This window comes from Mangifera indica, chromosome 9 (assembly GCF_011075055.1).
Source record: "Mangifera indica cultivar Alphonso chromosome 9, CATAS_Mindica_2.1, whole genome shotgun sequence".
In the NCBI taxonomy this organism is placed as follows: Eukaryota; Viridiplantae; Streptophyta; class Magnoliopsida; order Sapindales; family Anacardiaceae; genus Mangifera; species Mangifera indica.
Genome location: NC_058145.1, coordinates 2,471,308 through 2,494,690, shown reverse-complemented (window position 1 = coordinate 2,494,690; position 23,383 = coordinate 2,471,308). Strand labels below are relative to the sequence as shown.

Genomic DNA, 23,383 nt, shown 5'->3' with positions numbered 1-23,383 from the left:
ATATATTATTGTATTTATATCTATAATTATACAAGAGGTAAATTAATTAATTTATACAATATTATAACATTTTTTATAATATATCTACAGTATTCATTTACTACAAATAAGTAATTATCTATAAAATATTTGAAATATTATTCTCAATTTTAATAATTAAAAAATATAACATAAAAAATTATTTAAAAAAAAAAAGAACTTATTGCTATAAGGTCAAACCCGATCTTGTTAATAAGATCGAATCATAATTCTTATGCTTGCCAGTGAACTGGTCCGTTCGAAAGGTTTGTTATTGTGCAGACCTTAGGTTCGGCCCACTAGCCCTCTATCTGTGATCTTCTAGGACCAGACAAGGGTCCCACATGTCAAATCTGAAACAGACTCGTCACCCACACAACGCTGGCAGTGCCGCAATTTGCCACGTATGTACGGCAATTTCCAGCAGATAAAGGACATATTCAAAAAAGGCAAAAAGAGTTGAAAACGACTATGGAGACGCCCCGCACTCCGGCCCACCTAAATTTCTTAATCGAAAGTAGGTGGAGCATTTTCATTCGACCACATGTTACATCCTTCTGGCTGGGCCTCCACATGTAAGGGCTTTTTTTGACGCGTGGCTCTATATTTACACTTCAATATGTCGCAGTTTGCGAAATTTGACTAGCAACACAGAATTGCGAAGACATTTGATGATTTGAAGGAAAAACACAGCGTTAAGGTGAACACGTGTCGCTTAAACAGGGAAGATTGGCCGGTGTGGGCAGTTCGGGCAGAAGAGCAATTGCCCGTAGAGCTGGCTTTCCCTGGAAGCTTACTACTGTATAGGAAAAAGAGAAAATACAACACGTTGTTCTTTTCTCTCCTACGTTTCGAAAACAAACACACTTTTGTTTAATCCTCGATCTGAATGAAGATCCATTTAACAGTTTTTAAGAATGATCGGCAACAGATATGAGAGTTTGCCGTATATGTGCTTTAACAAATAGTTTCAATGACGGAGTTTCGTAAGAGAATGCTAGACGATGAAAATAACGATTCACCTGAGAAATGCAGGGAGCGGAGGCACCGGAGAATAAGAATGAGGAAATTAGCGGAAACCTCTCCTCCCGGTTCTGGACTGCCTGCTAGCCGGAGTGGAAATGATAACCAAACGGAGAGTAAGCGTATAAGCACGGTGTCGGAAACGAGTGCTATTCCACCGGCTGCGATTTCTACAACCGCATCTTCTGGAGAGAACGTGGAACCTGTGGATCCAGAGGCGACGTTGAGAGAGGGGGACTCGGCTGAGCCGGTGTACGGGGCGATGTCCGTGTCGGGTAGGGCAAGAGAGATGGAAGACGCAATTTCTATACGGACGAGTCTGTGTCGTCCAGAGATTAATCGGCGACGACCTCTACATTTCTTCGGTGTATACGATGGGCATGGAGGGCCTCAAGTAATCGCTAAATTACCCTACCATATCCTTGTAGTGTTGCTTTAAATTTGGGGGTACCTAGGTCATTTCTCAAATGATATCTTGGAGGAGTTTTATGAATTTTGATTCATATGTATGCAGGTGGCAGAATTGTGCAGAGACAAACTGCACGTGTTGTTTGAAGAAGAGCTAAAGCGCGTGAGTTGCACGACCGAAAATGAAGGTGCGGATAGTGGTTACTCGATAGCAGAGGAGCCAGAGCTGGAAGCAGAATGGGAAGAAAGGTGGAGGAGAGTGGTGGCGAGGAGCTTCCAAAGAATGGACGAAGTGGCGATTACAACTTGGGGTAGTTTGGGGTATCGTTGGGGGTGCCACCCAATGGAGGAAGCTCTTTGTGGGTCCACTGCTGTCGTGGCAGTTTTAACGTCCGAATACATCGTTGTTGCAAATTGTGGTGATTCACGCGCCGTCCTCTGCAGGGGTGGGAGAGCAATTCCTCTTAGTTGTGATCACAAGGTTAGTTGAGTTTTTTCTATCCAGATGTCAATTTACTAGCCATGACAGGGGAACACGTATCCGTTTCTAAAAACTATGTATCATTGACTTATATTGACCCTAAATTTCTTTTTTTTTTTTCAATTAATATAATTCATTGGTAGAAAAGAATGGTCAAAATTATAAACTCGGTAATTCTCTTGGCCATTTTTACACTGTAGATTGTTGAAGACTGAAGCTATATAGCTAATTAATCTAACGGACGAAGTGGTGAATCGTAAGGCCAAAATGTACTACGGTATTGTTAACAATGTTTAAAATTCCATCATGCGAAACGCAATTATGATACTGTGTCAATTGTTAGGGTTCGATTTATCTTTTGGGCAGTGCCTTGAAGAAAGGGGATGGTGAATGCTACTCATACTGGTTAGAACTATCACTTTTATGAGCTTTCCGGGTGTCATTTTTAGTTATTATTTCTGACATGTCAAAAGTCCAGCAGGATTTCCCGCCGAATGTAACATAAGATTTGTTAATTTTTGCATGTCCACTTCACCTTCGCACTTTTCAATTGCTACTTGCAGAAGCATAATGACATTAGACACACACTAGGGTTGAGGGGCAACATCATGTTATGAGACTAGTCAAATTGTATCAATAAAACTATGTACATCTAGTTGTGAGCATCTAATTGGGTATCTAGAGGATATGTCATTATTTGATTGGTTGATTTTGAATTAAAGATAAAGTAACATTTAATCACGTGACAACGCATCATTTAAATATCCAATTAGATGTTCAAAATTAGGTGCACATAATATCGTTCCAAATTGTCCTCACTTTTTCTTTTCTATGTTGATCAGTACCGCAACGGTTCTGTTTAACATTGTTTGTGTGAATATTCATTCTCTATTTGGCGAATGTCTTGCTGAGTCAAGGTCACTTTTCTAGTTCATAATTGTATTTGTACAATAGTTGTATATAGTATTATTGCTCAAATACTTATCATCAAGTTTTTTTTTTTTTTAAACTTTTTAGCTGTATAATTGTGTTTATATATTTATCGAGTTGTTGATTCTAAGATAATAATTACAGCAACATACTTTTAACATGTTATACAGCCTGACAGACAAGATGAACTTGCAAGGATTGAAGCTGCTGGGGGAAGAGTAATATTTCTGAATGGAGCACGTGTTGAAGGCATTCTTGCTATGTCCCGTGCTCTAGGTAATCTATTTTAAATTTATTGGAATTCCAGTTGGTTAGTCCTGTGGAATATAATTTTAAGTAGTATGACAAATAAGTAGCAAACAACCTGTTTAATTCTACTTTAAAATTCTGGTTGGTATCTTCACATGTTTTCACACACTAGGTTTTTTAAGTGATATGAGTTATTTTTACCACATTGTATTAAACACATGAATGAGTTAAATTTTACAATGATAGAATGCATGTATTTTCATTTTTCTTTTCTCAATGTTGTTGGGCTTTATCCATGTTGATATTTCTCATAGTTTCTGACGTTATGAATTATATGACATCTAGTCCCTTCTGGGTATTAGTTAGAACAGATTACATGAGTTCATGGATTTTCTGCCTTCCTAGAATTTATGGAATGCTTAATTGGGTAAATACCATAACATGTTTATTGTTTTTCTGAAGTTTTGCTGATCCTTGGGTTATGATGATAACAAAAATCCCCTGGAGATTGATCTTGCACCTTCGGGTTGTGCTTCAAGGAATTTAATTATCCATATCATTATTATAATGTAAACTATAATATATTATATTTTGAAGATTAATTGCAAACGGGATGTAATGCAGGGCAAGTAGTAGTTAAAAATACGAGTAAACCTTCTGGTTTTCATTGATATTCTGGAGAATTGTGAGATTATCAAAGGTTTCTGATATCACCTGGGAGTAGGATCATACTGAACTTGAATGGTCTAATTAACCTCAAAAAATTGTTCCAATAGCTTGACTCTTCATTCTGCAACAAACATTGTGCTCAAATCTATTTGGTACCAACTGTGTGAGATCTTATGTCTCAAATTTTTATAAGATTGACAATAGTCTATTTTCAAAGCAAATGAACCTGAAAGTGCTTTGTGTTTTATATGAAAGAAAATTAAATTAATGTGGATTCATTTCTGTCAACTGTTATACTAGCACATTCTGACCTTTTTGTAGGGGTTGATGGAGATAAATAAACGTTGCATGGTTTTGCACCTTTATATTTTGTTTAAAGTTGTGTACCTTCTGAATGTTATCAGTTTCCTAGGTTTTTTTTTATGTTTCTTTCTTTATCTTTTAGAAGTTTTATTGTTCTTTAGTTGTTTTCATATCATGATGGCTTAGATAGTTTTCTTTCTTAAGTTTAGATTTTAGTGTTTTGGGTAGACCTAACAATAGGTTGTGTCGGCCTGAGGCTATAAAAGCACAGCCTGAGAAGGCATAGCTTGCAAAATTTTGGGCTGTGATGAGGCCAGTGGCAGGGCCGATGACAAAATTTAAATGGGTCAGGCCAGACCATCAAAAAGTCCACAAAGGCATGACCCAAGGAGGCTATGGGCCATGTCCCAAGCCTTAGCGTTGAGGGGGGCCGGTGCAGAGGCAGGCCTTGGCACGGCATAGTACATTTTTTTGGCTTTCTCTATTTTTGGATGTTCATATTGCAGAAATCACACGGTATTGTTTAGATTTTTTTACAAGTCCTGGTTCTATTCCTGTGGACACCTGGTTCACCATCGTAAACTTTCATTCTCTTCACCAATATACTTCTTGGTTCCTGTAGAAAAATAAAAAATAAGTTCAGGTGTAGCATATTTTAGACTGCTATGAACAAATGATTTGTTTCTGGTTCACGTTAAGTTAACATGCATCACCTCAATGGTTCCTAAGCTAAGGTTATGTTGCATATATAATAATTTCTATTTCTAATTGTTGAAATAATTATAGATTATTGCACAGAAGCTGCTTTGGTTGTAAGCCACTTCAGTTCAATAAGGAGTAAAATGTATCTTGTATTAGTTTTCATTAGGAATTGTGCCTATTTGTGTATCAAGCAGGTCAATTCATGCAGCTGCCAAGTAAAGTGCTAACAACAACATGCAAATGATGATGTACGCCATTTGACTTGATTTACAATATCATATTTACAAAATCACCTCTTGCAAAATGCATCTATGAAGATGAACATGTGGCATCCATCCAATGTAGTATAGTGCTTCTGATTGGTGCCTGATCAGAAGAATTGTATTTAGGGGGTGACTGCCAACATAGGCCACTGTCAAGATTTTTTCTTTTTTGAAAAAAATAGTGAGAGAACTGTACCTATTAAGGTCGTTTTAAGTGTTTCATTCGGTTAAACATATTTAAATTTGTTCTTCTGGTTTATTTGATTCTTTTTTTCAGAGAGAGAGAGTGCTTGCTAGAGAGCTTGTACCGTTGCTTTTAGTGGGTGCATTTTGATCTTAGATCTAAACTAATTCAAGTCCCCTGTTTGGCTGCATTAGTTTTCCTTGGAAATATTTACAAACAATGAATCTGCGAACATATATATGTACATCTCTACCCATATTTTCTTCATTAGGCATGTTGTGTTCTATATTAGCTAGCTGTGATTAAGTAATCATGCAGTTTTATTTTTGGTTTCCTATCTTGATGGAATTGTAGATGCTGTCACTTTTTTTTCCTAAACAGGCGACAAGTATCTTAAACCAGTTGTAACATCAGAGCCTGAAATAACTTTTACCAAAAAGGAACCAGAAGATGAGTGCTTAATTCTTGCAAGTGATGGGCTGTGGGATGTTCTATCGAACGACTTGGCTTGTGAAGTAGCTTCCAAGTGTCTTGGAGAAGAAAATAATAGAGGTCATAAATCTACAGAGAAGGCAAGGCCACAGATAGACGATGATGGGGCGGAAGCATTGTATCCATCCAGAAGTGTGTTGGCTGCTGCACTGCTAACTCGACTTGCTTTGGCACGGAAAAGCTCTGACAACATCAGTGTCATAGTTATTGATCTCAAAGAGGTGTCAGCTGAGTCGTATATAGATAGATGCTGATATGATCTTGATATGAACATGGTACAGGTCTCATATATTAAGAGAAGCATGCACATAATATCTTTACATAGGTGATAGATGGAAAGGAAAGCATTAAACTGATTGCTAGCTATTTCATTCTGCCAGCGTTTCTGTGGGAGAATCGTTTTAACATTGATACTATTACTTTTATGTGTATCATCTTTTATCCCCTGTTGGGAAACTTAAGGTGCATATTTCCTTTTCGTAATGTTGGCTGTACATGCAAATTTATAGAATTTCTTGGCTTTGAAGGGGATATACAAACTTCGCCTCGAATTCCCCATTTTCTGACAAAGCTTCAGCTTCAGCCACCTACCATGGGGCTGCTGACGCCGTCTCTGGTGGAGAATCTGATGCACTGTTCCTTCCGACTCCAAAACTCCCCACCTATTCTCCTACTCCTTTTGTCACACCACCGACTTCTTCTCTCCCACCAACCGCCTTGAGCAAGGTGGCTTTGGCTCCGTCTTTCATGGCACGCTCCGGAGCTCCTCCCATTCGACTCTTCACCAGCATGTTGCTGTTAAAGTCATGGACTCCGGATCGTTACAAAGTGAACGAGAGTTTTAGAATGAATTATTCTTTGCTTGGGCTATTGAATCAAGGTTTTAATTGGAAACGACATAGAATGTTGTTGGTTTATGAACTGATGAGTACAGGAAAGTACAAGATGCTTTGTTGCATAAAAAAGTGCCCAGAATTAATGGAGTGAAAACGGTTTTCTGTTGTGGCTGATATTGCCGGGGCAATTGCGTACTTACACAGTTTTAGTCCGCTCGTGATTCACGGTGACATAAAACCGAGTTTTATATTATTGGATCAGTTTTTCTGCGCGAAGATTGCAGACTTTGGACTTGTGAGGATGAAATCACAGAGTGAAGATCGTAATGTAGAGCTGGGGAGTAATGGGGGGGACGCTGTAGAGGATTGTGCTTTGGTTGCAGAGACCGAGAGTGTGAATACAACAACTACTACAACTGTTTATGAGGAGTCGAGTATAGGTTTGGATCAGTCGCCGGAGAGTTTTCCTAAGGCTACGGTGCCGGTGATCTAATAATCGTTAGAGGAAGTCAAAGTGAAGGAATACGTGATCGAATGGATTGGAACAGAGATTAAAAATGAAAGACCCAAGAAAAATTGGATTGAAAGAGCTTCTTCTTCACAGAAAATTGATAAAAAGAAAGAAGAAAAAAAGATTAGATTGGTGGGTTTCATTGGATGGGGACAAGGAAGAAAATGTAAAGAGTTTGAAACGGGAGAAGCCCAGGCCGGCTAGAGAGTGGTGGAAAGAAGATTATTGTGATGAACTAGAGAAGAAGAAGAAGAAGAAAAAGAAGAGGCAATTAGGAATAAATAGTGATGATGATTGGAGGCATGGAGGTGAAGAAATGAATGTAGAGAGGAAGAAGAAGATTAGAAGTTGTTTGGATTGGTGGTGGTGAATTCTCAAGAGTGGAGAGATTATTACAGAGTGGTGGGATAAACAGTACTCTTAGTATACGTGGAACTGTTTGTTATATTGCTCCTGAATGCTGGTGGAGAGTTATCTGAGAAATCTGATGTTTATAGTTTTGAAGTCTTTCTTTTGGTTTTGATTGCTGGCCGGCGTCCTCTTTAGGTCACAGGATCGCCTATGTCAGTTTCAGCATGCAAATCTCATGTCGTGGGCTCGTCATCTTGCACAGGCAGGAAGATTGATTGAATTGGTTTGTCAGGCTGTTGTAAATTCTTTGGGTTGAGAACAAGCTCTGCTCTGTATTACAGTTGCCTTACTTTGTTTGCGGAAGTTACCTTCTCGTCGGCCTTCAATGGAGGAAGTGGCTGGAATGCTTAGGCACCTCAGTTGCCTGCTGAATTGTCACCTTCACTGCCCTCACATTTTCACTTCAAGCCATGGAAGAAAGGGCCGGTGGGTTTATAGTGTTAACTACCGGTTGATTGATGAACTCAATACCATGTTGTTTGTAGATCATTGGCTGCTCGTCTTTGCAGATGATTTGTGCAAAGGAATGAAAAAATTGTTTTATGTTGATATACATATATATATATATATATATATAGATGATAAGGGGGTGGTTGGAGTGGCCTACGACACGACCTAATGCTCTTTTTGTGGCACAACCTGAAGCTTCTTTTGTGGCACAACCTGAAGCTTCTTTTGTGGCATGACTTGTTACTATAGTAGTTGTGTCACGCAGGCCATGTCAGAGCTTTGGGATAAAACCTACGGATTGGTCCGATATGATCCATAAAAATTAAAATAATTCAATATTAAAAATTATTAAAATATTATAATGTGATGAACATTTCGGTAAAAACATTTAGTTATTTTTTAACTCAAATAAACTCATAGTTTTATTGTTATCTTTTGCATAGTCATATTGGGGACTAGACAAGAAACTGACCCCAACTTGATTTTTACAGCGAACTGAGTCTCTGAGATGCCATCAGTAGTGGGATATGCTTCTTAGAAAGACCAATGTTCCCCGCAATGGACCAATATTAGTAAATATCATCAGCTGCCTTGAATATGAACAGACAGTTTCCCTGTTCTCATCTGAGAATGATCAACATAAATGTCTTTTACTTCTGCTATGTCAAGAAATGGACGCAAGTTCATATATGCATGCAATTTTACCTTGGCTGAAAAGATCTGGTATTCCGTAATTTAATTGTTTGAAGTCTTCTGTCCAGAAATTGGGTATGTCTATGCCAAACATAATGAAGAATACTTATTAATTAGATTCAGATTGATGTTCGACTCAAATGAAATGAATTCAATTAAGATAGTCTTAACTTGAGTCATTAGAAATTAACTGATATATTCATCTTCTCAGCACGATCCTCCTTTTTCCAACAACTTCTCCAATGAATTCATAACCAATTGATCCGGCTAGATTTGATCTTAAACTAATCATTTTAAATTTAAATTGAATTCACAGTGGTCTTTATGCAGTTTTGGCTCAACTCGGACCACCCTTGAGAATGCAACCTGAACTGTTGTCAAATCGAAAAAGAAATTATGAGCCAAAGCATTATAGCTCAAGGGAAGACTTCCAGGACTAGCCCAATCATCATGATGGGCTTCCTTTTATGTCTTCAGCTGTCAAAGGCCTGGATTCTGTTTTGCGATCTATCCCAAGACATCCATTTGACGAATAATCGGTCACAAGAATTATCAAGCCCAAGTCATATATTCTGAATGAAAATTTTGTACTGGTTTCACCCGGTTGCACCTTCCTTCGAGCTTTACCAGTATTTGCTTAGTGATTACCAAGTAGTATTTTCTAAATGAAAATTCAATTCCTTATTGAGACAGATTTCATTAAACTGGCAATAATCACCAAGTTTTGTTACTTAATTTCATCTAAATGTCCAATCTGTTTACTCTTTCCTCTTGAGAATGCGAAGAATTTTACTAGTTGTTCTCTATTTTATAAGCTGCTTCAAATATTTCTACATAAAACTTTGAGCTGTAGTCTACTCAGAAAAACCAACTAACTCAGACATTAATCAAATCCATAAAGTTTCCAAGATTCCTTACAAACTGCATATTTGTATGGCCAAAGGACTTATTCCCACCCAAAGTTTTACTCTTTTCTTAAGTTCTTACTTATTATTTTTCAAAAACCCAAATATCCACCTATAGGTTATTAGAGTTAACAAAATCCATTAATTTTAAAATTTTATCTCATTTTCTCTCCTAAACCCTAAAAACTAATAATTTCCCCCCAAGCTTAAGATTTGAAAAAGTTACATTTTCCTCCTGCTAGGTCTAAAGTTTCTCCAACAATCTTTTCCTCCGGTGATAAACTCTCTCCCTTCTCTACCAACAAAGGTTTTCATTATCAACAAAGATATTTTGTCTTCGTCTTTATAAAATTGTTAGTTTTTAGGGTTTAAGGGAAAAATAAAATAAAGTTTTATTTTTTTAATATTTCTGGTCAAATAACAATTTTACTTTTAAAACTAATATATTATGTTAATTGTAATAACCCATAGGTGAGTATTTGAGTTTTTGAAAAATAATGAACGAAAACTTGGGAAAAAAGTAAATTTTAATTGGGATTAAGTCCTTTGGCCTATTTATATCAAGTTGTAATTGAGTCCTACCCTGCTGACATGAAAAATATAAAAGAAATTTAAGCCATACAACATGTAATGGATGTGAGTTAGGAGAAGAAAATATATACATTTATTATTGAGTATAATTTTTTCTTTAATTCAAAATTATTAAATTATATAATAATAATAAATTATGATAAATATTTGAATTAATATTCATTATAAATATAACATAATTTTATTGAACTAAAATTACAAAATTGAATTTCTTCAATTTCTCAAAGAAGGTTTTCTCAAAGCTGTAACTTTTTGGCTTTGGGAGGTACCAAGATCGTAGCTTCATCGCTCAATGCTCCAAGTGGAGGTTTTCTCAAAGCTGAATGTTCTTATCGTTTACTTTACAGATTATATATTTTAATATAAATGGAGCAGCTACTCAAACCATTCCGGAGTTCATCAACTTTCTCTACACTGCATTAATTAAAGCATACTGTCATATTGTAATCGGCTCTGCTAATAAAATATAGGATATCTTCTTTTCTTGTAGAGATCTTCTTTTGATACAGCCGGTATTGTTAGAAAATTTTGTGATTAGGGCTAATATTAATTATAAATTTTATTTAATAAAATTAGATAATTTAATAATTTAATAATATTTTAAAAATGAGTTTAAAGATTATGATTTAGGTAGTGTTGATATTAGTGTGGATTTTTTATAGTAAGATCTAATAATCTATTATATATTGGTTAGTTTTTCATTCTGAAACTCTTATGACATAGTTTAATTTATTGAAAATTGTCATTAAATGAGGTTTAAGAAACGGAAGACTGGTTATTTTAGTATAGGTAATTTCTTCATATTACATGAGGTTTCAGATAATTTTATAATCTTAAAATTTTGATTCAATATTTTATATTTTATGCGTAAATATTGCATATTGAGACTGCATGATTTTAGGTTTTGTTTATATAAAATAAGTCTTACAGGTGTTTCTGCTTGTATCACAACCACAGTGGTGAAAAAATAAATTGAAATATTCCTTTCCTGGACCTTTTTCTTGACTCTCTAGAGATGAAAATTAAAAAAAAAAAAAAAAAAAACCTTTGCTGCATCCTATGCACACCTGTTTTGCTCTCTCCTTTTTTAATTTTTTTGTTTCCTTCTTTCTTTACGCTAAGATATTTCGACCCAATGCATGCATTATTGAATATGTGAATTACCACAGACAACCAAGTGCATCATACAACTAGAAGATTTGATGGTGTACAAGAAACAACTAATTCTAATTAACCAAGTGCATCAGCCAATGCTATTCTGTCCGGCGGAATCCCCAAAAGGTTGCAAAGAATTTGTATTAATTTTCTCTTTCCAGAAAGAATATGAAGCTGAGCTATTTTCCTTAAGAGATAAAGAAATGAAAAAACAAAAATTCTTAAAGTTGGGTTGGGTGGGGATGATCGGTACGCTGGTGGTGAGTTTTTTAAATATGATTGCAAAGAATGCTGTAATTAAAAATAATTTGTAGAACCCATGTGTTGCTCGCTGATTATGACAAACAGACCAATCCAAATTGCCCTCGTCATTTTCCTTAATTAATACTTAAGATAATCTTATAACTTACCATAAGATATATTGTGGAAACCAATATATTATTGGAAACCATGCCACACATGCAGGAAAGCATTTAAATAATTCTTCCCTTGAAAATGAGGAAATTTTATTTTTAATTTGCAAATTTTAGTACAAAACTATACCAATGCTAAGTTGTTTATCTCTATAAAATTATATTGATACAAAGAGTGAATGAATAGTTTGTAATTAAGTAATATGATTATTTATTTATTTAAAAATCATCTAATTAATGCTATCACTTTAATTTTTATATATATTTATATAATTTATTTATATATATAATGTAATTTTATTTTATTTTCTAACATAAACTTACATGGGGAGGAGAGAGTTTAGACTTTGGAGGTGTAATTTTTATCAAAGAGGACCAGCGTGTTTAATATGGTAATAGGTTTATTTATTAAGTAAAATGGTTGTTTCTCTTAAAAATTCAATACTAATTTATTATTGATCTAAATGCAAATTAAAAAAAAAAATTGAACGGAAAATATATTTGTGATGAATTATCTAGTATGGTGTATCCATCAGTCATCAAGTAATTATTACTAAAAAAATTAAATGTAAGAGTCAGATGGAAGAGACAGAAGATTTTCCTCCCAATTATAATATAATAAAGGCCAAAAGACTTATTCCCACCCAAGGTATAGTGAACCCCATTCCCACCCATCAACTTTCAAAAACCCAAACACCCACACATGGTTTGGAAAACTAACACCTACCCTCCAAAATTAAGTTAAGATTAAAAACAAAATCATCATTTAACAATAATATTTAACATTTATATCATTTTACCCCCTTAATTTGAAAAATTAACAATTTCATCCAAAATTAAGTTTTGAAAAGTGACATTTGCCCCTTACCTTGGGTTTCCAATTTCACCGGTGAATTTCCTTCCAACGATGACCGATCTCTCTTTCTCCCAGTGTCATCTCTCTCTCTGGTGTTCAATATTGGGTCAACGATGTCTGAATTAGACTGAATCCAAACATCGTCGACCCAACATTGAACACCGGACGGAGAGATGATACTAGGAGGGAGAGAGATCGGTCATCGTTGGTCAGAAATTCGTCGGCAAAATTGGAAACCCTAGGTAGGGGGAAAATGTCACTTTTTATTATTAAATGATATAAATGCACTTTTTAAAACTTAATTTTTGGTGAAATTATTAATTTTTTAAATTAAGGGGGTAAAATGATATAAATGTTAAATATTATTATTAAATGATAATTTTACCCTTAATCTTAACTTAATTTTGGAGAGTAGGTGTTAGTTTTCTAAACCATAGGTGAGTGTTAGATTTTTGAAAATTGATGGATAAGAATTTGGGAATTCACTATACCTTGGGTGGAAACAAGCGTTTTGGCCTATAATAAAAGTATGTACATTGCTTATTATGAGCATCTTACTTGAAGATGTCGTGTGATTAATGAAAACTCTTCCCTTTTGTTTATTAAGGGTTTTACTAAGTATTTTTATCCTATAAGCTCGGGATACTTGAATCATAAAATGTTTGAAAAATGAGAGTGTTACTCGGGTCAAATAAATCAAATTAAATTAAATTATTTTAGGTTTTAAGTTAAATCAAACTAAATCGAACTGAAAAAAAAATATTTGAATTACGGTTTAAACTATAATTATTAATATCCTAGAATATACGATACGTATTTTACGATATGATATAAATAAAAAATTATATTTATTATAAGATGTATCGAATTAATACATTACAGTAAACGTATCCCATAATATGATACATATTACTGATATAAATTGATATAATTTTTTAGAAAAAATTGATAATACAATATGAGTGTTTATGAAAAATTTTCAGATATTAAAAGTATTTGTGATATTTTACAAAAGGATGACAAATCAATTATAATTTTTATTATTTTATTTTTGAAAAGACACATCATACAATATAATATACGATATATAATATAAAAAATTAGGTTTTTAATATATAATATGATACATAATTTAATTATTGTGATTTAAATTTTATATATATATATATATATTAAAGAAAAATGGTTTATGGTTTAGTTCAATATAAAAATCGGTGAATTGTGCTTCTAAGCCCACATTTCGTCCTAGTATTATTGGTGAAAGCAAAAAAAAAAACAACCCAATTTGAATTGTGCAACCTTAGCGCATAAAAGACAAGATTGTAACTAAATATACGTGCAAATACCACAATTTTTAAAGAACACTTAAGAATAAGAACAGAGATTATTATCCTCAATGTTTGGAATGAATGAAAATATAATAACTAGAGTTAAAGGTATTTATACAAGTCTAACAGTAAATTTGACAGTCCAAAATCTAAACGCATACGCCTGGATGGACAACTAAGATTATCCCTACAAAAGTAAGAATCATTATGCAAGTCTGATTGCTTGGTAGATTTTTAGGAATACTCTACTTTCCTATTTAGGTTTGGATATTCCCAAAGTTTTTAGAAAAATTATTTGACATATTCTAGTGCTTCTAAGCCCACATTTGGATCAAGTATGGGTTAAGTATGGATTAAGTCTCGATAAACAAATTTACTTTCGAACGTCATTTGACTTGACTATGACATGACACCTAATCATATCTAATTATGAAAAAGTATTATATTTATAAATTATTTTTATTTATATATCTATATAATCTAATATATTTTAACATAATTTTATAATTTTAAAATAAAAATAAAGTGAATAATTAAACAACTCAATCATGTTAATACTTATTCCATTACAAATGACAAATTAATAGTGAGTTAAAGTAAAATTGTTGTTTTTCTCAGAGAAGAATTAACCCATGCCAGAATATTTTATTTTACCAATTCACCATACAATCAACTTAGTATAAACTCAATCACACATGCAGATTAGGTTAAAACTTATTATTTTTTCTTCCTTAATGTGTTTATTCTATAGTCAATAAGAAAAGTATTCATTCCTTTATATAATGTATCCCTAGTCATTTTTAAATCGCTAATGTCTCCTTTTTTTTTGGATTAAATGAATTTTGTACAGCTTATTGTCCGTGAAATATGACATTTTCTCAGGTATTAAAAACCTAATATATTTTATGCCATGCCATACATAGCTGGTTAACCAAGTGATCGACCTTCCATATTATTAGGTTCTTCAATCAAATGCTTATTGGAATTGAGCAATACTATGTGTACCCATTTTAGATACACAAATGTATATATACTCATATGTGTTATCATATGATTAGTTATTATTTTATTCTTAATTCAAAATCATTCAATCACATGATGACATATATAAATGTGTATATATTTATGTACCCAAAATAGATACACATAATTTTATTGATTGGAATTATAAGGTCACTGTCATTTGACCATAAAATATGATTAAATTATGATCATCAAATTACCGTCTGATCAATTCTGTTAATATACTCCAGAGTACATAATAAAATATTCCTTGAAAGCCTCGTGGGGTCGGGAACATCAGTTTAAACATCTTTTTTAGATATTTTAAGATTAAATTATTGATTTATTTAATATAATAATTATGAAGTTAATCATTAAATTCAGAATTTTATTATTATGATTTATTCAACCCAAAAAAATGATTCGATTTGAGTGGAGTTCTTTGTTTAAAAACAAAAATCCCAGATATGTTAAATGAGATACTACATATAAAAAAAATGACATTTTCAATGAGAAGATAGCTGGGCGAAACGCGACAAGTATCAAAATACAGAAGGTTGATGTTTTGTCATCAGCATATTTATCTTGTTTTAAAATTATCACAGTTGAAACTCCTTGACTTCCGAGGCTGTCGTTTGTCTTCTACATATTTCTTCTTCAAAATCACCGAAATATTTGCTTTGTTCTTGCCTATGTCAAAAATGATTTGGAAATGCTTTTGCTGCGTCTCGGAAGAGAAACAAGAGATTAGGTGTGTTTATGATTACATAATAATCTAGAAGTGTAATTTCTTTAGATGATTTTAATCTTTTGATTCTCTGGAAATTTTTTAGTATCTTCACTAATGGGGATTTTCCATGGGAAGTTTACTCGCTCAAGGAGCTCATTTATGCAACAAACAACTTCCATAATGATAATAAAATTGGCGAGGGAGGGTTTGGAAGTGTTTACTGGGGCCGAACAAGCGAAGGCAACGAGGCATGCAATCAAGTTTAATATCTTCTTTTTTTTCCTCTTTCATTATCAGATGCTAATAATTGATGAGGGTTTTAATTAACTTGCAGATAGCAGTGAAACGATTGAAGGCGATGAGTGCAAAGGCAGAAATGGAATTTGCAGTTGAAGTGGAGGTACTTGGAAGGGTGAGACATAAGAATTTGTTAGGATTAAGGGGATTTTATGCAGGAGGAGATGAAAGGCTTATAGTTTATGATTACATGCCTAATCATAGTTTAATCACTCATTTGCATGGCCAACTCGCCCACGATTGTTTACTTGATTGGCCTCGGAGAATGAGCATAATCATCGGATCAGCTGAGGGATTAGCGTAAGTGTTTTTTAAGGGTAAATCTCTATGAAATTACATAGAAAATACTATAGAATATGCTTCCTAATTTGCTTATGACGTGATTTTTTGTAAAGGTATTTGCACCATGAGGCCGATCCTCATATAATTCACAGAGATATAAAAGCAAGTAACGTCCTTTTAGATGCAGAATTTCAAGCAAAAGTTGCAGATTTTGGTTTCGCAAAGCTGATACCACATGGGGTTACTCATTTGACCACAAGAGTAAAGGGAACTCTTGGCTACTTAGCCCCTGAATATGCCATGTGGGGGAAAGTTTCTGAGAGTTGTGATGTTTACAGCTTTGGAATTTTGCTCTTGGAAATAATCAGTGCAAAGAAGCCCCTTGAGAAACTCCCTAGAGGAGTGAAGCGCGATATTCTGCAATGGGTCACTCCTTATATTCAACAAGGTGAATTTGATCATATTGCAGACCCCAGATTGAAGGGTAAGTTTGATCGCAATCAGCTAAAATCAACGGTCATGATTGCTATGAGATGTACTGATGGTAATCCTGATAACCGACCGACAATGCTGCAAGTGGTGAATTGGCTAAAGAGCGGTGTAAGGAGGACAAAGGGGATGACTTATGCACAAGACATGGATGAAGAAGATGAAGAAAACCACCATAATGATACTGATTTTGAAGGGTATAGAAAGGCAAAATCGAATAGTGTGAGGAGATTGGCTGGATTTTAAATTAGTAATAATCGTATATATCCAGTGTTAAATTTGTTTTTTCTTTCATTGGGAAGTATTGATTTGATTAAGTTTTGAAACTAAAATGTATGTTTATTTGTCTTGCGTGTGGAGAAAAATTCCAAAGACAACTCATTGATTAATTTATACTTGATAAAGAAAATTTGCTGTCTCAGAAACCCATTATCAACGATCTTCAGCAGCCGAAATTGCTTAAAATTCTTCCAATTGGCTGAATCTTATTGTCAGTATATCTGTCCAATTTACTCAACTTGGGCCATAGTAACAAAAGAAGGGTCAACAACTTAAAAAATGTAGACAGAAATTGCAGGCTTCAGTGATGTTATCTATACTTTTCAAAAAGAAGCTATGGTATTATGGGCCAGTTTCTCTTTCTTATGAAGATAAATAATGCAATTCATTTCTCCCCACCTATCCTTGCGAGCTACTTGTTTATATAAAACATGTAAGTTCATTTTAACGGAGTGGAAGAGTAAGAATTAAAAAAGAATATATATGTATGTATGTATGTATGTATATATGTATTTTCAAATAAAAGACCATCAATAAGTAGCTTTTATGTCATCTTATCTACATCCATTTTTTTTTCTAAAGTAGAAATATAAAGGAAAACTTCGGTATTTTAGAATTGTTGTATGAGAATGACTAATAAAAGCAAAGAGAGTTATACGAAATTTAAGGTTAGACACTATTCAAGAAACATAATTTTTTTCATAACAAGATGACTAAGTATGTTGTTTTGGTATTATTCAACCAATTTATTTTTAATAATTGGTCAAAACACCAAGTTTAGGTTGGATTCAACCAACTATGGCATAAAACATCATCAAAATTTGGCCAAATTTCGGTGAAACCTTATGAATCAATCGAGACCTCCATTTCAGCCCACCTTCATCCTCGTTTTTGCATTTTTTAGAATTGAAACTTTGAATTTGGTTGAATGAGTTTGGAATAGAAAGAGTAGGCTTTTTACATTACTTGAAATACACTCCGATCAATGGCTCTAGCCAAAAGGAAGTAACATGAAATTTTTGGTGAGACACTATTCAAGAAACATGACTTTTTGTAACAGCAAGGTAACCAAATATGTTGCTTCGATAGGATTCAACTATTTTTTTTTTTTAAATTCAGTTAATCAAAACACCAAGTTTAGGTTGGATTTGACCAAAATATGTAATATAACATCATCAAATTTAGGCCAAATTTGGCCGAAACCTTGTAATTCAATTAAGGTCTCCATTTCAGCCCATCTTCTTCTTTCTTGCTTCATGTGTTTTCTAGAATTGAGTCTTAAAATCCAGCTGAAGGTTTCGACTAGAAAACATAAGCACTTAGTACATTATTTGAAAAACATGATGATCTATGACATTACGCAAAATGAGTAACACAAAATTCTAGGTTAGACATTGTCAGAAAAACATGACCTTTTTCATACCCACAAGTTGACCAAATATGTTGTTTAAATAAGATTCAACCAAATTTTATTTTCAATAAATTTGATCAAAACACTAAGTTTAGGTTGGATTCGGCCAAAATATGACCTATAACATCATCAAATTTTGGCCAAAGTTGGCTGAAACCTTCTAATTAGATCAAGACCACTATTTCAACCCACCTTTTTCATTCTTACTTCTTGTGTTTTCTAGAATTGAAATATGGAATTTGGTTGAATGTGTTTCACCCATAGAACATAAGCTTAGTACATAAACCTTAGATTTTGAATTTAAATCAAAGAACACATTATTCAACCCATTTGACTGAATATTGCTGGAACATTGTGATTTAACAACATTCATCTTACATCCACCATTGTCCGTCTTCCTTTTCTGCATTTCTAACCAAAATTTAGAATTTGCTTGAATTCATGAGTTTCAGTGAGAAAACACAAGGTTAATAAATAAATTCTATATTTTGAATCTAAAATGAATAGAGAAAAATATAACGTAAATGAAATTAAAAAATATGTTAATATAGAAATCGAACAAAGATTGAGAGATCCAACGAAAATGATGAGATCCAGTAAAGACAAGGAGATTTGCTTTAAGATAGAGAAATCTATTAAAAATAGAGATCAAATGAAGATGATTCGAGATAAAAAAAATCAAGTGACAGAGTTAATATTAGAGATGGAGGGTAGATGATAAAGATTGTCTAAATTAAATATATTTATATGCATAACACTAGTTAATGTTAGAGAAGTGTTAATTTTTAAATTATTAGACTCAAAATCAATAAAAATATGTACAAAAACAATGTTCACAACTTTATGCATAAATAATATACACAACTTTATGTACAAATAATAATGTGTCATCATGTGATTGGGTAATTTTAAATTAGAGATAAAACAATACTCAATTACATGAAAATATGTCATTATTTGTGCGTAAAATTGTACACATTATTTATACACATAGTATTACTAATTAAAAATATCAATTTGAAATTCAAAAGGCCAAAAGACTTGCTCCCATCTAAGGTTTGATATAATTTCAAACTTTTATCCGTCAATTTTTAAAAACCCAAAATTTCATTTATAAGTCAAATTTTGTTAAAATTTTAAGTTAGAGTTAAAGATAAAATTATTATTTTAATAATAATAATTGAATCAAGACAAAAATTGTTGTCGTCAATGAGTTTCTAGCTGAAGGTGTGGAGAGATGAAGACAATGGTGGTTTATAATAGAAATGAGAGCTCATTGATACTAAAGATAATGGTTAGAGAGATTAAAAATAAAACTCTAAATTTAAGAGAGAAATATGAATTTTTAAAATTAAAAAATTTTAAACAAAAATAAAATTGGTTAGTTTTTAAAATTTTTAAAAATATATAATAAATTATATATTTTTTAATAATATTATTAAAATAATAATTTTATTTTTATTTTTAATTACAAATTTCAATAAAATTTTATTTATGATTTGGATATTTAAATTTTAAAAAATTGGCGGTTAAAAGGTTGAGATTAAATCACACCTTGGGTGGAGTCAGCCTTTTGGCCGATTCAGAATTTCAAAGTATGCGGCATAATTTTCTAGTAGAAAAAAGAGAAAGCAAACAATATGACTATCTCAGATCCCAAGATGCATCTTTTATAGGATCATAAGAAAATTAAAAAAATAATAAAACCAGATGGATGTAGAAAATTGACCTAAGCCTAGATATCCTACTGCCTAAGTAGGACCCCCTACTAAAATGGGGAGCCTTCTTTTTCGGTTTCTGACGACTCCTACTCATACTTCATAGCTCACGTCAATTCTTTTGCTGCACAAAAGATGAAAAGCTGCTTCTTTTTCTTCAACTTCTTTCGCTGTCAAAAGCATTTGCATTTATACATTTGCAATATCTCTCTGTGTCACTTTGATAGCAGCACTTATAACAAGCTTGCTTTTTTCCGAACTTCATGCCTTGTTAGCTCACATTCTAATGCTATGGATTTCAAAACATTCAGCCGCCCTATTAACATTAGCTTTGTCAACTAGACCTCCACATGCCGTTTCATTGTCATTCGGTGTAATGTTTTCTATTTTTTAAGTGACGTTTTGTGAAATTTAAAGGACCAGTGGAAAATCCAACCTACAATTCATTTGCTTTTTTTTTCCCTATATTTATTGAGTTATTAATACGACAGTCAGCCTCAGTGGCAGCCTTTACAGCAGCTTCCAACACACCCAATCCAAAGGAAAAAAATTGTTTAATTGGAATCCATGAATAGCATTCACGAGAGTTCTGTATTGTAGCATAATTATCTTTAAAAAATTTTAAATGGGAAGTTAAATGATTGAACATAGAAATGCAAGAATCAAAAGGAAGTAACTAAAATTGAGAGTGCAAGGGACATGCAAATGCTATTTGAAATTTGATTGAAGGGTCACATAAAAAGTAGCGTAATTAATAATAGATTGTACCACTGCGGTATTCAGAGGACAAACTCATTTTCTAACATTCACCCATGAACATTCAAGGTCTATTGTACACTGTTTCTTTCAATTGTAGCACAACATAAATGCAAGATCAAAAGCTTACATTATGAGTAAATGTGAAGAAATGAATGTTAGACATGGAGGAGGAGAAAGGAGAAGAAGAAGAAAAATTAGAAAGAAAGTAAACAGAAGAGAAAGATGCGACATTAAAATAGGGTTTTGGGCAATGGGTTGGGAGTCCATTTCTTTGGACTGTGGTGGTGGCCTTCGTGCTAAGCTACAAAGGCTGCCTTTTGTATTTAGAAAGAGAAAGAGAAAATGTACGTGTACATCTACAAATATGAATATGAGATCAACCAACCCATCAATAATTTGAGTTAGTGAGGATCCTGCTATTCCTTCTATATTGCCCTGTTTGATGTCATCCCTCACCTTCATTCCCTCTCTTTATTTGGACCCCTCGGCGTTATCAAGATCCTGACAACTCCACTATTGCCATAAATTCAATCTTCATTTTTGTTATTCCCACTTGGAATATTTTAGATGTAAATTAAGATAATAGCTTGACCTATCTGAATAAATATTATTATTTGAAATAACTTTATACAAAAACTATGTTCTGCCTTTTGTCTATGATTAATCATCTCTCCAATCACATTTGACAAATATTTGTGAAGTCTAATGCTCAACATATCCTCCATAATTAGGTTAAAATGTACCAAAATATTATGAAATAGGTTTAGCATAATTTTCTTGATCAATCAATTAAAACATGATTTCTTCAATCAATTAATCAAAACATGATGTCCTCAATCAGTTAGGGTTTAATTTCCTAAATCAATCAACATTCATACCAAGTATATTTTTTTCTTTCTTGTATAAATACCCCTTTGTATAAACTCTTTTTTGTATTAAATAAATACAAAGCAATATTTTCTATTGTTAATATGGTGTTAGAGCTTTTAGGTTTTTCTTTTCTTAAATTTTTTTTTTTCTTTTCTGTTGTACACAATATTATGTCACTATAACTCATTCGTGTGTTTTGCTTGTTGTGCCTTGCCTCTCATATAGCTTGATCTATTGATCGTTAATTGTTGATCTACCCTCAACCACCTTCATCCCCGCTAATTGTTGTCGAATCAACTTTTATTATCAGTAGTCATCCATCTAAACAACTTTGTTTTATCATAATCCCTTTCCTTTCTCAAAATGGACAAGGTCAAAGTTTCTCACTTCATTCAAATAATCCTGAATGGCGCAAATTACAATCTTTGGGCCCAATGTATGGAAAGTTTTCTTATTGGATATCGTCTTTGGCGAGTAGTCATAGGTCAAGTTTTCAACTTTGTCAAACAAATTGATGAGAATGAAGATAAGTACCTTGCTCGCCTTGATGAATTGAAAGTAAAAATCATCAAGTCATTACCTATATCCATAGTACATCCCTTCCTTCCATACATATCCAGTTTGAGCAATTTGAGACTGTTAAAAAAATTTGAGATTTTTTTGGCTAAAAGGCATACAATTACTAGTCTTGCCCACCAATACCAGATATGGAGCTCAATTCACAATTTGAAACAACAGGTAAGACAATTAGTTAATGATTTCTTGGCACAAATACAACTCCTTTGGTCACAACTTGCTCAGGTGAAAGTTAATGAAGACCAAATGTGTCTCATTAAATTCTTTATGGCTTTCAATTCTAATTTTAAACATGTTCGAGCATCATTGCTACACAAGGATCCTTTTCCAACCTTTAAAAGTGTCGTTGAGTTTATTTTCGAAGAGACACGTTTGGCCCTTACAAAGACACATTCCTTATATGTTGTATTGACTACCTCCTCTAATGCTCCAACCAACTCATGCGCTCCACAATCTCACTCCGATAATAAGGTTTGCAAATATTGTCACAACATTGGTCATATTCTCTCTGAATGTTCTACCATTGAGTGTCACTATTGCTATCAACTGAGGCATATTATAGAAAATTACCCCATGGGACCTAAATCTAAAAGAGGACAAACTATAACTCGTCTCCTTATTGTTGTTGTTGAACTTGTCACTAAGTCATTTCCTTCTCAACCCACATTCACTATAAGTGATCTAAAATCTCTTCTGAAATAGGTTATCTCTTCTAATGTTTCATCTTTCACTATTTTATCCATGACACTAAATACATCCTCTTGGTTTTTTAACACAAGATGTTGACTCTTCTTTTCTTTCCTCCACACACACAAACTCCATCACTTTTGTAATTCATATTAATGATGACTCTCACATGTATGTTAGTCATAATAGTCTTGGTTCCAAATCTCATCTCACAATTCCTAATACTTTTTTAAAAGTCAAGTTAACCTTGAATCTTGTTTCTCCTGGACAACTTTGTGAACTTGGTTTTGACTTACATTTTTCTTCCCATGGTTGTCAAGTGCAAGATTTTCAAATAGGACAGATTCTTAGGATAAGTTGTAGAGTAGGACGATTGTTTGAGTTTAATTCCTTTCACATCTCATAACCTCTT

General features: G+C 33.2%; 2 protein-coding genes and 1 pseudogene across 4 annotated transcripts; all 3 read left to right on the top strand.

Annotated features, from left to right (window-relative positions):
- The first annotated feature begins 754 nt into the window (after positions 1–754).
- Positions 755–6,205, top strand: LOC123225763 (probable protein phosphatase 2C 75). Of its 3 annotated transcripts, XM_044649985.1 has the most exons (5): positions 755–1,435; positions 1,556–1,930; positions 3,031–3,136; positions 4,978–5,031; positions 5,612–6,205. In XM_044649985.1, exons 1-4 carry the CDS (start codon positions 992–994, stop codon positions 5,025–5,027), a joined length of 975 nt encoding a protein of 324 aa, XP_044505920.1. In that variant the 5' UTR covers positions 755–991; the 3' UTR covers positions 5,028–5,031; positions 5,612–6,205. The 3 variants fall into 3 exon arrangements, with proteins under 3 accessions (XP_044505920.1, XP_044505919.1, XP_044505921.1); XM_044649984.1 differs by lacking the exon at positions 4,978–5,031; XM_044649986.1 differs by lacking the exon at positions 4,978–5,031 and having other exon boundaries at positions 756–1,435; positions 5,585–5,774.
- Positions 6,206–6,351: 146 nt separating this feature from the next.
- On the top strand, positions 6,352–8,106 carry LOC123225667 (annotated as a pseudogene).
- A 7,468-nt stretch (positions 8,107–15,574) lies between these two features.
- Positions 15,575–16,917, top strand: LOC123225666 (PTI1-like tyrosine-protein kinase At3g15890). Its single transcript, XM_044649772.1, has 4 exons — positions 15,575–15,624; positions 15,707–15,851; positions 15,938–16,200; positions 16,296–16,917. The coding sequence occupies exons 1-4, from the start codon at positions 15,575–15,577 to the stop codon at positions 16,915–16,917; spliced, it is 1,080 nt and encodes a 359-aa protein (XP_044505707.1).
- Positions 16,918–23,383: the final 6,466 nt, after the last annotated feature.

Excerpts from the sequence above, each read along its gene's own strand:
- LOC123225763 (XM_044649984.1), top strand. The coding sequence starts at position 992 with ATGACGGAGTTTCGTAAGAGAATGCTAGACGATGAAAATAACGATTCA. Across the intron at positions 1,436-1,555 it reads ATGGGCATGGAGGGCCTCAA|GTGGCAGAATTGTGCAGAGA; the intron begins GTAATCGCTAAA and ends ATATGTATGCAG. Across the intron at positions 1,931-3,030 it reads CTCTTAGTTGTGATCACAAG|CCTGACAGACAAGATGAACT; the intron begins GTTAGTTGAGTT and ends CATGTTATACAG.
- LOC123225666 (XM_044649772.1), top strand. The coding sequence starts at position 15,575 with ATGATTTGGAAATGCTTTTGCTGCGTCTCGGAAGAGAAACAAGAGATT. Across the intron at positions 15,852-15,937 it reads GAACAAGCGAAGGCAACGAG|ATAGCAGTGAAACGATTGAA; the intron begins GCATGCAATCAA and ends ATTAACTTGCAG. Across the intron at positions 16,201-16,295 it reads GGATCAGCTGAGGGATTAGC|GTATTTGCACCATGAGGCCG; the intron begins GTAAGTGTTTTT and ends TTTTTTGTAAAG.